The following is a 13684-nucleotide window of genomic DNA, read 5'->3' as shown; positions in this document are numbered from 1 at the left end:
GTTTGAAGAATCAAACTTTGGTAACTTATAAAAGCTCAGTTTCTTCTCCGTTGCTCGAAGGCTGCCTTCTGTCTGTTTTGATGTTATATTGAATTTGTGCTTATAGATGACGTGGTCATGCAATTCGACAATGCTTTCAGAGGACTTGAATTCTAGTTTCCTTTTGTAATTGTCATTTTTTATAAGTATGTATATATGTGAATGAAATGAGCTCGAATCAAGCGGAATGAATATAGAAGGTTCATACAATCAATTTTAACTTGTTTAGGAATGAGATGTAAGTGATTGATTGAAGTATATGGACTTTCAGATGGTTAGTTAAATCCTACTGAAGTCGCTGGTTTTGTCTGTGTGGCACACGAGTGTTCCACTCTCGCAGGCCCTAGAATTTCAAGTCCTGTGATGCATCAGTAACTTTTGTAATTTGTTGAATTGTGTTGACCTGTTTTAGTTACTTCTGTTTGTTTACTTAAGATTTGCAATAAACCTTCGCGTTTGTGAAATATTTTTTTGATTGGTGATAATAGAGCTCTTGTCTATGATGATATCATATTAAATTGCGCTTTAGTTTTTTTTTTTTTGTGAAAAATCTAGCATCTGTCTACTTTGATAAATGGAGGACTCCAATGTTAGAAGGCTCCCAAGGCCGGGAGGGCTAGGGGAAGGGGAAGGGAAATATAGACAGTCTTTACTCCTCATTGAAGATGCTGGTTTCAAGATTCGAACTTTGGTCACCTATAAAAGCTCAAAGCTTCTTCTACGTTGCTCGAAGGTTGCCTTCTTTGATATCAAATTGAATTGCCCTATGGGTGAGGTGGTCATGCAATTCAACAATTATTTCAGAGCACTTGAAAATTATCTATGCATTTTATTACTTTTGTTAGTAAACTGTTATTGTTATTTTTTACTTTGTGTTTAGTTGTCCTCTCAAAGACCTCTCAATAAATGAAATTGCCGAAAGATTTTCCTTTGAGTTATTTGAAAGTTATCCAACTTGAGTTATGAGAGTTTCATCAGAAGAAAAAGAAAGACTTAAATCTTTAATTTATTTGATCATTTTATGGACCCAGTGTCATTTCTTAGATTGAATTCCATACAGAGACAAAACCTTTTTGGTCTCATCTCTTCACTTCCTTGACCATAGACGTTTTACTGGACTTTAAAGGTTGCTGGGTTTGCAGGAGAAGATCAGCTAGGGCAGGCTCTGGAAGGATGTGATGTGGTCATCATTCCTGCTGGTGTGCCCCAAAAACCGGGTATGATCCGTGATGATCTGTTCAACATTAATGCTGGCATTGTTAAATCATATGCACAGCTATCGCAAAGTATTGCCCTCATGTAAGTGTCCTTGTGCATGACCTCTTGTTATTGGCTTTTCTCCTCTTACCACAACCCGTAAAAGGCCCTTGTCAATATGATCAGCCACCCTGTGAACTCCACTGTGCCAACTGCCACTGAGGTGTTCAAGAAGGCTGGGAGCTATGATGAAAAGAGACTCTCTGGAGTCAACACACTTGATGTGGTTCGGGCCAAAACTTTCTATGCTAGAAAAGCTAAAGTCAATGTCTCCGGTATGCCTCAAACTATACTTCCTGCTTCCGAATTGCTTCTGTTACAAATTTTCTGTTAGATTGGTTCTCATGTTTTTGGCACTTTATTCAAGAGGTCAATGTTCCAGTGGTTGGTGGTCATGCTGGAATAACTATCCTCCCACTATTGTCCCAAGTAAATTCTCATTTCTTCAAGCTATTATAAGTGAATTACACCTGGTAACTTTTCTGAGTTTTTCCTTGTATCTCGAAATGAATAAAATAGGCCACTCCGAAGGCAAATTTTGTCAGATGAAGAAACCGTGGCACTCATCAAGCGAACCAAGGAGGGTGGCACAGAGGCTGTGGAGGCTAAAGCTGGAAAGGGTTCAGCCACCCTCTCAGTGGCGTATGTTTCTAGTTATGCTCTTTATCTTAGTTTTTGAGAGTTTTCTAAATTTCTCGGAGTTGGACATTGGCAAGAATATTTTGAGATTTTGGTGAGAGTACTTGCTTTACTGCCTACTGCTGGCTGGAACTAAATCATCAGACTTTGCACTACATATGCTCCAATATTAGGCTATGTTTTGAAATATTCTCATAATTCTAGTATGCGTCATGATGTTAACTTGAAAGTCCAAACCTACTTTAGTCTAGCCTACTTTTGCATGTTTTGTCATACGACTTCAAATGGAAATATTCCTAAATATTACACTATGCATGGTGTCCAGTTTACACACTCACGATTTTGTTTAACTTGAATATGAAATTTTCGTGCATACAATATTGATGAGACTTCACTACACCTACAAAACTGTTAGGAGAGTTGGAGATACAACATAAAGAACCTGAAACGTTCATTTTGTTACTTTGACCAACTTAGTAGTGTACCTTACCTTTTTGATAACTTAGTCTGAACAACTAGTGTTACTTCTGCAGCTATACTGGGGCTATCTTTGCTGATGCTTGCTTGAAGGGCTTGAATGGGGGTTCCAGATGTCGTTGAGTGTTCTTTTGTGCAGTCAAATGTCACAGAATTACCTTTCTTTGCATCCAAGGTAATAATCCTCCACTAACCCTTCAAAGATGTATGTGCATATTTGTGGTTCCATAACTCTTATTGGTGTCTGTATGGGAGGATCCACAATGTCATTATTTGAAGTATCTGAATAATCTAATAACCCCTTTCTCATCATGTGGATGTTCTAAGAGCAAATTAAGTTCAAGTATTTGATCTGTGAGTTTTGACACGTCTAAAACTGTCAAACAGAGTTTTCAGTGCTAAACATTACGAGTTAAGTCTTCCATTTCTTGATGAATGATTGAATCTTAACTAAGCTTGTACGAAATCTAGATACCTTGTTGAACTTGGCTGTTGTTAAGGGGTTGCTAAAGTTAATATTTTGCTCTTATGAACTAACTAGTGGGGTTTCCATTGTAGAAGCTATTTACTCTGTCTTTGGCAAGTAATCCAAAGAAGCTATGAACAATGTTTTTCGCTATCATGTCGTGCTATACAACAATATCTTCTTGTTCTGTTACTCATGAACTCGGTTTGTCTATTCTTCGTTTTTATGTTTCTGAAGTTTATGTTTCAGACTACGAGAAGAAAGGACTCGAAGCTCTGCTACCTGAGCTGAAATCCTCGATAGAGAAGGGAATCAAGTTCGCCAACGAAAACCAAAAGAAATAGGGAAAATTTCAGAGACTTCCCCTCACGTTTTGCTTCGTTTCAGTGACCTCCACTCACGTTTGCAATATTGCGGCTACTTCCCTTATTTTAACTTTTATGTACTATCTATTTTATTCTATTCATTACTAATAAAAAAAAAAAATAGTATATATGGACTTATTTGCCCTCCCTAACAACATGCTCTTTTGGTTAAATTTTATTTTATCAATATCTCCTTGAAAAAGTTATTTCCTAGGAATATTAAAAGGAATACAATGGGTTATTCATCCGTTCCCAACATTATAATCAAATCTTACTTCTACAATATAAAATCTACATTGGAGAGAAATCAGATTCCACAGATGCTAAAATTAATCAAATTCCACTTATACAATCACATTACAATACACGACTATGTAACGATATGCAAGAAGGAGAGAACAACAAGGAATCCTTTCAATACCCGATTAAATAAATGTGAATTTTCAGTTGCACCAATACTCGATAAGAAACTCGGTTTGTGTGAACTACATCTAAACCTATTTGTTGACACTACACAAGCTAGCTGAAAGCTAATGCATGCTCATATCATTAATTACACAAATCTATAATAATAAAGCCTTTTAGATTTTTGCGGTTTAATTTGTCTTATTTTCTCAAACAAATAGTTGAGCTATCACAATGGAGAAAAAGAATCAGAATGGAGCTTTACCATTTTTCTTTTTTGAAGCAAAAATGAAAGCGGATGAACATGGATGCAGAATGACATAAATTGCTGGCAATACGTCATGCATTTATATTTTTAATATACAAAATTTAGTTTCAAAAAGTCAAAACACGTTTGATGAAGAAGAAACAAGGTAAAACGCTGGGAACAGGAGAATAAACCATGGTATTCCATTTTAATATTCCTGGGAAATAACTTTTTCAAGGAGATATTGATAAAATAAGATTTAATCAAAAGAACTTTATCTTTGGCAGGACAAATCAGTCCATATATACTATTTTTTTATATTAGTGATAGATAGATAAAATGGTTGTTACAAAAAAAGTTAAAATATGGGAGGTAGCCGTAATATTGCAAACGTGAGGGGAGGTCAGTGAAACGAAGCAAAACGCAAAGGGAGGTCTCTGAAATTTTCCCAAAGAAATATTACCATCTCATTTTTCCAGAGTCGCCATTTTTGGGTTCTTTTAGGTAGTAGTGTTGCTATAAAGCAGAGTTTAGGATATATACAACATGTCCAGAGAACAATGAATGGGCAAACTTGTGACCTTGCATTTGCCTTTATACTATTGCATTTGTTGATGCAAGCCCACCAAAGTTTATGTTCGATCATTAATTTAATCCTGATCTCTTCGTCGTTTATCCAGGCTTGAAAGTTAGACTACAGTCACATACACCAACGTACATTCTCAATGGAAGATCTAAATACACTAAAGAGCATTTTCAATACGAATGAGTATTCATATAGTTTATGCAAAATTAGACATACAGTTTAGTGACTCATAAGAGACGCGATTCTAAGAAATAACGACGATGCAGCAATTATATATTTCATCATGCGAGAGACGATGTGCAAAATCAACAACCATGCAACTAAAAATGCATTATATGAACTTCTCAGGTACCTGTCCTGACGATAAGCATTGCCAACAGACAATAAACCGAGGCATCAAAAGAAACTCTTCAAGTAAACTGAGTGAATATGAGAGCCCAAATAACACCTAGAAAAGTAAATATTTTATGAAAACCCAAAATCTCATCAACCCTGATCTACCTACTCAAAAGTAAATGTGACATACAAACTATCTACCAAGAATGATGCACAAAAACAGAACAAAAAAAGGGTACATATGTACACTGTCTACGGTTATTTTCACTTTATGGTTTACACTATACAATACATCCACAATACATGTTATCCTATCATAAGCTGCACTTGCTCTTTGTACACCCAGGAAGTTGCAGGACCTCGCATAACCATGCCTGTAATGAAATGAATAGCACAACATTTTTTCTCGCGCAAACTAGTCGAGCAAATCTAGGCTATTTACAGGTGCTACATTTCTCCGATTACCACCGTAACCAATCTGATTTAGAATTTCAGTTCCAAAACAGCAACCACCTTTTATATGTATAGATCAACTAATTAAATGATGGTACAAATGAAAGATCTGTTTATGCCCTCCAGTATCATTCAAAGAACCACGCCTCATGTCTGAAAAAGATTTCCTGCAAAACTAGAAAAGAACACTTCAGAGATGGACGGAGGAGGGGGAGGGAAGAAACTGAATGTTAATGATAAAAATCCTATAACCAAGATATTTCTGAAAATGGTCCAAGTCCTTGGCTCTTATATGTTAAAATTGGAAATACCGGAGTTCAAAACAACAAAAACACTCAAGGAGCATACAGTACAGTAGAGAAGTTATCAGATGAAAAAATGGATTACTATCAGGCAGCAGTCAGAACATTAATACTAATTCAGGTAAAGAAATAAAGTCACAAGTTGATTTTCCATAATTAAGTTCTATGCTTTCTGTCATTAAGTGTGATGAGAGCACAAAAAAAAAAAAAAAAAGGTCGTACCCTTCTAACAAGAAATTCCACTCTGAAAGCTCTATTTTTAATGTTATGACATCAACTCTTTTATTTTCCTTGTCAACTTTATTTTCGTTTTTTTTTCCGCAAGATTGTTCTTTAATTTTTCTAATATCTTTTTCAGTAAGTTGTGTTATATTAGAAGAATCATTTTTTTTTGGAAGATTGTTCTTTAATGATTCTTCTATATTAGAAGAATCATTAAAGAACAATCTTCCGGAAAAAAATGATTCTTCTAATATAACACAAAATTACTGAAAAAGATAACTATTACTGACTTTACACTTCTTTCTTTTTCTATATTGCTACAGTAAAAAAAAATATACAGGCTTCGTTCCTCTTGCTTCTTTGACTATTAACATTATCAAGCAACTATCCCCATCCCCTCAAAACCCAAAACTTAGGGGTTATATACTCTGTAACCTCTACCAACCAAATTTCAAATTGATAGGAAAAAAGCCCAATCAACATGTCGCGGTTGATCATGTTTGAAATACAAGGAAAAGTAGGTTAGACTCCCAAGTTTGATCTGTGACTTCAACTCATTATTTTTGGTCCAAGTCGGCTCTTTTCATCAAGAGTCGAGTTATATAGAAAAGACCTACAAAGTAGTCCAGCCGTTTGGTTTCAAAAGCTTTTGGCCAAAACAAAACACTGGTGCTCCATTTCGAAAACAGAGGTGGTTTCAAAATCAAAATGAAAATATCTCCAAAAACTAACAAGACTATATTTTGCTAAAACTAATAAAATTAGAAATTCTATTTTTAATGTTCTGACTTCAACTCTTTATTTTCCTTGTCACCCTTATTTTTGCATTTTTTTCCGGAAGATTGTTCTTTAATTCTTCTAATATCTTTTTCGGTAAGTTGTGTTATATTAGAAGAATCATTTTTTTTTTGGGGGGGGGGGGGGGGGGGGGGGGAAGATTGTTCTTTAATGATTCTTCTATTTTTGCATTTTTTTCCGGAAGATTGTTCTTTAATTCTTCTAATATCTTTTTCAGTAAGTTGTGTTATATTAGAAGAATCATTTTTTTTTTGGGGGAAGATTGTTCTTTAATGATTCTTCTAAAAAAGATAACTATAACTAACTTTACACTTCTTTCTTTTTCTATATTGCTACGGTGAAAAATATTCAAGCAGACCTCTCTATAAAAACATCCTCATATAACAAAACAAAGCTATAACAACAATTTTTCTCGAAACCGATTTTTTATGTTATATTTTACCTCTATAACAACTTTTTACCTATAACAGAAACAACAATCTTTGTAACAGTACAATCTTTGTAAAATTACCCCTCTATAACTACTATATCTTCATTTTTTGGTAATATAATGACTAATCATCTTTATAAAAATAGAATATCTAAGACCACCAATAATGGGTCTAGAGATTTTGACCAAATATTTTGATACTTTAACACACTATTTATGACAAAGAATATTATATGATATATATTTCCATCATTAAGGATTTTCCTACGTTATACAAAGTGTAATTAAGTTTAGGATTTGGCAATTAAAATGAAAAAATTAGATTTTATACATCTTTTTTGTCAAGTGCTGAAAAGCTAATTACTCGGACTCTTCACTTTCGGTGCTGCATCCGTGTCGACACGACGTGGGTGTGGGATCCGTACCCGATTTGGTCAAACGATTTTGGGTAGACCAAAATCAATAGAGAATTTGAGACGGACAATGATTTCTGAAATCAAAACAAAAGCTAGGGCTATATCAATTGTCATGTTACACCTCTATATCATTTGCAATAGCCATGTTACACCAAAAAATAGTAAGGAGATGCATTTGTACTTAATAATAATTATAGGTTCAAACTTGCACTAAAAAATTTGTGCGTTCTTTTCCTTGATAGTCCCACTATATTCTGGGCATCTATGTTGCTCGGACTCTTCAAAATTATCGACAGGTGCGTGTCGGATACTTCAAAAGTAGTGCACTTTTGGAGAATCCGACACGAGTACGGCATAATTTTTGGAGAGTCCGAGCAACATAGCTGGACATATTTTTATAACTCTATTTTAGATATTTGAATTATTTTTAGCCGAATCCCAGCACCAATATCCATACCTGGATCTGTACTCTCGAATCTTAAAATTTAGATCAGGAAGGATCCGACCTCTAGATCCGCACCCGTATCGGGCACCCGCACCTGAGTCCGGGCAACTTAGCTAAAAAGAGCCCCTGGGTGCAGACCCATCCCCAAGAGACTAAACATATTCAGTTATCTTTCAAAGAGCTTATTCGAGAAGAACCTATTCTAAAAGCAATCTATTTGAATTTGAAACCAGCTTCTTTTAGGGATGACTATCTGCAGCGGTAATTGCAAACAGAAAGAGAGCACCGGTTACTCAAGCCTGATGAAAGAGTACCAGCAACTGGTTGAGCTTCTATTCTAGGATAAGATCTGCAGCTCTTGCAGTAACAGCTTAGGGGGGATTGGTTTGAATAGCCTTATTGACAAGGAGAGTCAGCATTACCGCAGCTTTGACTCTGTTGCAGGTATGAAGTGAGTTTCATACCATACAACAACAACAACAACCCAGTGAAATCCCACAACGTGGGGAAGTGAGTTCCATGCCATGAAAAAGATATATTATTTTAATGGCAATGTTATAGGTGTATAACAAACATTCACTATAAAGCCAAAATATTTCAGACCTAACGTTGTTATAGAGAGGTTTGACTGTAGTTACTACGTACTAGTATAATGCATGTTGCGTTTAATTTTTACTCCGTCCGTCCCAATTTATGCGACGCTCTTTTCTTTTTAGTCAGTCCTAAAAATGACATGTTTCTATATTTAGTAACATCTTAACTTTAAACTTCTCGTTTTACCCTTAATGAGAGGATTTATAGCCACAAAAATTTCTATGGCTAATTTTATATCACAAATTTCAAAAGTCTTCCATTTTCGTGCCCAAGCAAACTTTTTCACATAAATTGGGACGGAGGGAGAATAATATTTACTTGATAAAGATGGATTATTTTTTGGGATCAAGTAAAGATGAATTGTTGCTCCAGACGTTATAGTGACAGATTCATGTATCTGGAAAATGCCTAATTCAAGACACCATTTCCTTCCAAATTTTACAAATACTGTCCCATGCCAAAAATTGTAATCCATGAACTATTTTTCGAAAACTTCTACTTAACCAAATTCAAAGGCCACAAGTGTTCATCCTTAGCCAGATGATCCATACTAGACGCAACTCTACACTACTATCAGCACAACATCCATAATACCCAGTAAAATCCCACAAAGTGGGGCCTGGGGAGGGTAGAATGTACGCAGACCTTACCTCTACCTTGGGAGGTAAAGAGGCTGTTTCCGGTAGACCCTCGGCACAAGGACAATCAATTCAAAGCAGTATAAAAAGTCATGGCAAAATACTATAAAAGCATGATAGCACAACATCCATAATCTCTTTAGATAATCCATTTCAAAGTCTTTGGATAATCCATTCTTTTTACTATTTCTTAGTCCTCAACCATCTTTCTGAAAATAGTTAAAAACTGGAAACATTCTCGAAAGCATATTGCATGTAATCCGAACACTAGCTTGAGTTACGTCAAATACCCTTTCACATCCAAGGTCAATGCCCTGCATCAGATCCATCTGTAGAGGAACTGTCGCTATCAGAATCTGCAAACATAAGCAAATAAAACTACATTTAAACAAAATGAATCGTAATTCTTTTTTATTAGCTGACTGAATGGTTATTACCACTAGAGGAAGATCCTGAATCACTAGTAGAACTGGTTGAGCTGCTGGAACTGCTTGCATTATCCGCCTGCCTCCCACCTTCTACATTGGTAGAAGGATCACTAGTATGCATTTCACCTACTCATAAAACAAAGGAGACACGAGGTATGATAAATATTTTCCATGTAATGTCTATATCTCAAGACAATGATTCCTCATAGAAAAGGACTTACCAGTTCTACTTTCTTTCAGTCCATCAGCAACCATTGGGCCAGAACTCTACAATAAAATGTAAAAACTAAGAAACCCTGATCCACACTAGATAACCAGGTACTCCCTCTGTCTCAAAATACTCTTTATTAAAAAATATCTGTCTCAAAGCACTTGTCATTTTAAGAAACCAAGATAATATTAAGTAGTTTTTTTTCTTTCCATTTTATCCTTCGTATTAATTATACGTCAATGGGCTTTATGAGTTCACATATAAAAAAACAGTAGTTCTGCCTTGTACTTTTAAACATTTAATGATGATGCTTGAAAAATGCAAATAACTAGTGCAATTAATTCTTCAAATCTTTAACACCTACCCCCATTGGGGTTGAGATTAGCAGCATTTAAGAGGTGGTACATTATTGATGGAGTCGGCGCATATATAGAGCAAATATTAATTGGGGGGAGATCACGTGGTGAAATATTTTAAGAGGGTAAAATAGTCAAAATGCTACCCTTATTAATGCTTAAGGGATGCGTAAATGAAAAACACGACAAGCATTTTGAGAGGAAGTATTTGGAAAGGACAGATAAACGAAGCGAGAAATATGGGCATAGAAACTCACTGTAATGGGGGCACTCCGAGTAGCACTTGCTGTGGCTTGAAGATCAAGTTCAGCTTTCCTCTTGTACTTGCTCAAACTCTTTTTGTAATTTGTCGCAAACCTATCCAGCTCCCACAGAGTTTCTACATCAACACTGTCTATGTCTACTTCAATCTCCTCATTAATCTGATTAACTGCTGAGCTCCTCTTCTTAATGATCTGAACAATTGCCTCAAGCTTTTCTGGAGGTAAATTCTCAAGATTCGCACTAAGTTTCTGCTTTTCTTCAAACGTCATGTCCCTCTTATTCGGATCCTTTGCTTTAGGTTTCTTCGGAACTGGTGGCCTACCAACACGTGAATATTTTGGTGGCCTACCAACACGTGAATATTTTGAGGGTTTCTTAGTTGACTCAGACCTTTCTAAAGTCCTTGCTTGAGAAGCATGAGTAAGTGCATGATAAGGCTCATGGACAAAGGGAAGATGATGATGGAACTTTCTAGAAGTGGGCCCCGGATTATACTTGGCCTCTATAACAGCCCACCTCTCTTCGAAAATCTGTGATAACTCCTCAGCCATTACATGAACATCTTGCCCTTTAGGATTATAAGTCATGGCATTGCTAAAAACAAGTCTTATATCCTCCGCGAATTCCTCCAGAGACTTGTACCAATTCTGAGATAGCCTAGTCTTAATAGTGCCCAAATCCATAGGATGCTTAATGATATCATGATAATCATGCAGACCAAGAGCTTTAGCATTTACCGGCTCATTAAACACCCAACCATGCTTATGTTTCATTAACCTTTGAAGCAAGTCACTACAACTTCTAAACAATTGTTTTTTATACTTCTCAACGTGCTTCTTCCCACTTCCGTGGGTCTTCAATTTTTTATTGCTTTCAGAAGGTAATCTGTCTTTCCCAAGAAGGAACTCGGAGTTCTTGTAATACGGATTCGCCTTCGGTGTCCTTTTCTCCCTCTCCACAAAGTCACCAACCGCATGGTTGTTCACAACAACTGAAAGACCAGGTGGACGAAACTGTCTTGGTTGAATTTGAATATGCCGCCCCACTGAGCCTACGTCCGAATTCACTCGCATTAACAACCTACTATTCATCACATTGTCGCTAACTGCAAGACTAGGTGGACAAAATGGTCTTGGTTGAATATGCGGCCCTCCTGAGCCTACCTCTGAATTCACTCGCATTAAAGACCTGCTACTAATCACATTGTTGCTACCTGCAAGACTATGTGGACGGAATGGTCTTGGTTGAATATGCATCCCCACTGAGCCTATCTCTGAATTCACTCGCATTAAAGACCTACTATTAATCACATTGTCGCTAACTGCAAGACTAGGTGGTCGGAATACTGAGCCTATCTCTGAATTCCCTCGCGTTAAAGACCTACTATTAATCACGTTGTCGCTATCTATATATCGCGGATACCTACGAGACATAATGACACCATCATTATCACCACTATTAAACGACGTCAGCTCAAGCTCCTTCGCTTCGAGCTTCTTCACGAAACTCCTAACGTGATGGAGCTCGATCTCAAGCGTCCTTCTAAAATTTCTAATCTCATCTCCGGGCCTCGTCCCAGTTAAACTAATCCTAACCCTATCTTCATCAACTCTAGAAATAACAGGTCTAACAAACCTATTATTAGCCACCTCATCATTACCTCTAGGTGATCCTCCTCCACTATTAGGCCGCGTCCCGCTACCGCCTTCTGGGACCACCTCTCCGGTATACCCCTCGCCGCCACCGGGCACGTTTCCCGAGGTCAAAAGATCCTGTTTTTGAGGTGCTGCCTCATCCTGCTGGTGTTGTACCCTTCGCTCTTCGGGTTGTACCGCTAATTTCTCCTTTTCTGCCCCTAGGGTTTGTGAAATCGGATTCGAAACGTCGTCTTTACCATCCTTCTTTTGAATTTTACGGGTTCTTCGGGTATAAACTTTACCCCAACGAAGCTTCTCCTTAGAATTCAAATTGTTAATATCTGAAGCCATACATGTAATCAAGAATTCACACCTTAATCAAGGAAATGAAAAAAAACCCTAACCCCAAACAAAACCCGAAACCCGAACCCAACCAAATTAGGAACTAGGGTTTCTAAAAACAGAAATGGATTGCAGAGAGAGTAAAATTGGAAACCCTAGCCCGATTAAAACCCAAATTTACCCCCAAAATACTGAAAGAGAAAATTTAATTACAAAAGAAAAATTGAATGATCATTTGGGAAAAAAAAAGAAAGAAAGTAATTGAGAACTAGGGTTTCCAAAAACAGAAAGAAAGTAAAATTGGAAACCCAAAATTTTCAATTTTTAGACAAATCGAACACCGTAAAGAAACCAACTTTTTTTATCCTCAAAAAAAAAAAAAAAAAAAAAGTTGAAGGATCTAAACACAAACCCGAAAAAACCGAATCAAATTAGGGTTGTGAATTTGGGAATTAGGGTTTTTAGAAACAGAAATGATAAATTGAAACCCAATTTTTTTTTTCAAGTTTCGAGAAATTGAACACCGTACGGATTTTTTTTTTTTTTTTTTTGTGATTTGAAATAGTGAAAGAGAAAAATTCAAGAAAAAAGAAAAGGAAAATTAAAAAAAGTTGAAGAGAAGTAAAATTGGGGGAAAAAATTAGGGTTTTGGAAATTGGGATTTTAGCAAAGAAGCCATTGAAAGAGAGAAGAGAGAGTAATTTTTTTTTTTTTGGATCTGAAATTTTTATTTTTCAAAATGATATAATAATAATATTAACATTTGATTTTATATATATATAGAGATATATTTTTTGGACAACAAAATTGTAGGTACACGCGCCAGTCAAATGTATGACAGCGATGAACATAGGTGTTTGTTTGACACGTGGCATACTGACAAGCCGTTGGTTGGATGTTGGATGACGTGGCAATTTATTACATTTTTGCTAGATTTACTCTACGCGTTTGTGACATCGTGTGCTTCACCATTTTTTTTTCTTTTTTAAATTACATTAAACACCCCGTATTTTTTAATTGCATATATACATTTCATGTATTTTAAAATTAAAATCATGTACTCCCCTCATAGCCTTAGGCTAGGGGAATTCTACACAAACATTTATATGCATGTAGCGATCACATTAGGAGAGATATGATTATGAACGAAGATATTCGGGACAAGGTGCGAGTGGCCTACGTAGCGGATAAGATGACGGAGGCGAGACTGAGATGACACACATGCAATTTACTGAGAACATGACCCTAGATAAGAGGATATGGAAGTTGAGATTAGGGTAGAAAGTTAGCAGGTAGTCGAGTGTGGTCTAGTTCCCCTTATCAGTATTATT

The 13684-nt window shown here is 36.3% G+C and overlaps 2 protein-coding genes and 1 long non-coding RNA gene across 4 annotated transcripts; 2 read left to right on the top strand and 1 right to left on the bottom strand.

Annotated features, from left to right (window-relative positions):
* Window positions 1–613: 613 nt before the first annotated feature.
* LOC132627143 (uncharacterized) lies at window positions 614–1342 on the top strand. The gene is made up of 2 exons (XM_060342304.1): window positions 614–809; window positions 1182–1342. The coding sequence occupies exons 1-2, from the start codon at window positions 614–616 to the stop codon at window positions 1340–1342; spliced, it is 357 nt and encodes a 118-aa protein (XP_060198287.1).
* A 178-nt stretch (window positions 1343–1520) lies between these two features.
* Window positions 1521–1976, top strand: LOC132644798 (uncharacterized). Its single transcript, XR_009583979.1, has 3 exons — window positions 1521–1571; window positions 1664–1725; window positions 1816–1976. It is a non-coding gene; the product is annotated as an uncharacterized LOC132644798 (long non-coding RNA).
* A 2947-nt stretch (window positions 1977–4923) lies between these two features.
* Window positions 4924–13095, bottom strand: LOC132628989 (transcription factor GTE4-like). Of its 2 annotated transcripts, none has more exons than XM_060344750.1 (5): window positions 10368–13095; window positions 9765–9810; window positions 9553–9669; window positions 9406–9471; window positions 4924–5445 (listed from the first exon to the last, which is right to left on the bottom strand). In XM_060344750.1, the coding sequence occupies exons 1-4, from the start codon at window positions 12360–12362 to the stop codon at window positions 9422–9424; spliced, it is 2208 nt and encodes a 735-aa protein (XP_060200733.1). In that variant the 5' UTR covers window positions 12363–13095; the 3' UTR covers window positions 4924–5445; window positions 9406–9421. The 2 variants fall into 2 exon arrangements, with proteins under 2 accessions (XP_060200733.1, XP_060200726.1); XM_060344743.1 differs by having other exon boundaries at window positions 4924–5437.
* Window positions 13096–13684: the final 589 nt, after the last annotated feature.

The sequence above is a fragment of the Lycium barbarum genome, chromosome 1 (genome assembly GCF_019175385.1).
Source record: "Lycium barbarum isolate Lr01 chromosome 1, ASM1917538v2, whole genome shotgun sequence".
Taxonomy (NCBI): Eukaryota; Viridiplantae; Streptophyta; class Magnoliopsida; order Solanales; family Solanaceae; genus Lycium; species Lycium barbarum.
Note: the sequence above shows the minus strand (reverse complement) of the source record. Positions and strands in the feature narration are given on the sequence as shown.

Coding starts and splice junctions, on each gene's coding strand:
- LOC132627143 (XM_060342304.1), top strand. CDS start 614: ATGGAGGACTCCAATGTTAGAAGGCTCCCAAGGCCGGGAGGGCTAGGG. Junction 810..1,181: donor CAAATTGAATTGCCCTATGG/GTGAGGTGGTCA, acceptor CTGGGTTTGCAG/GAGAAGATCAGCTAGGGCAG.
- LOC132628989 (XM_060344750.1), bottom strand. CDS start 12,362: ATGGCTTCAGATATTAACAATTTGAATTCTAAGGAGAAGCTTCGTTGG. Junction 9,811..10,367: donor CTCGGAGTGCCCCCATTACA/GTGAGTTTCTAT, acceptor ATTTTATTGTAG/AGTTCTGGCCCAATGGTTGC. Junction 9,472..9,552: donor TTCAGGATCTTCCTCTAGTG/GTAATAACCATT, acceptor TTATGTTTGCAG/ATTCTGATAGCGACAGTTCC.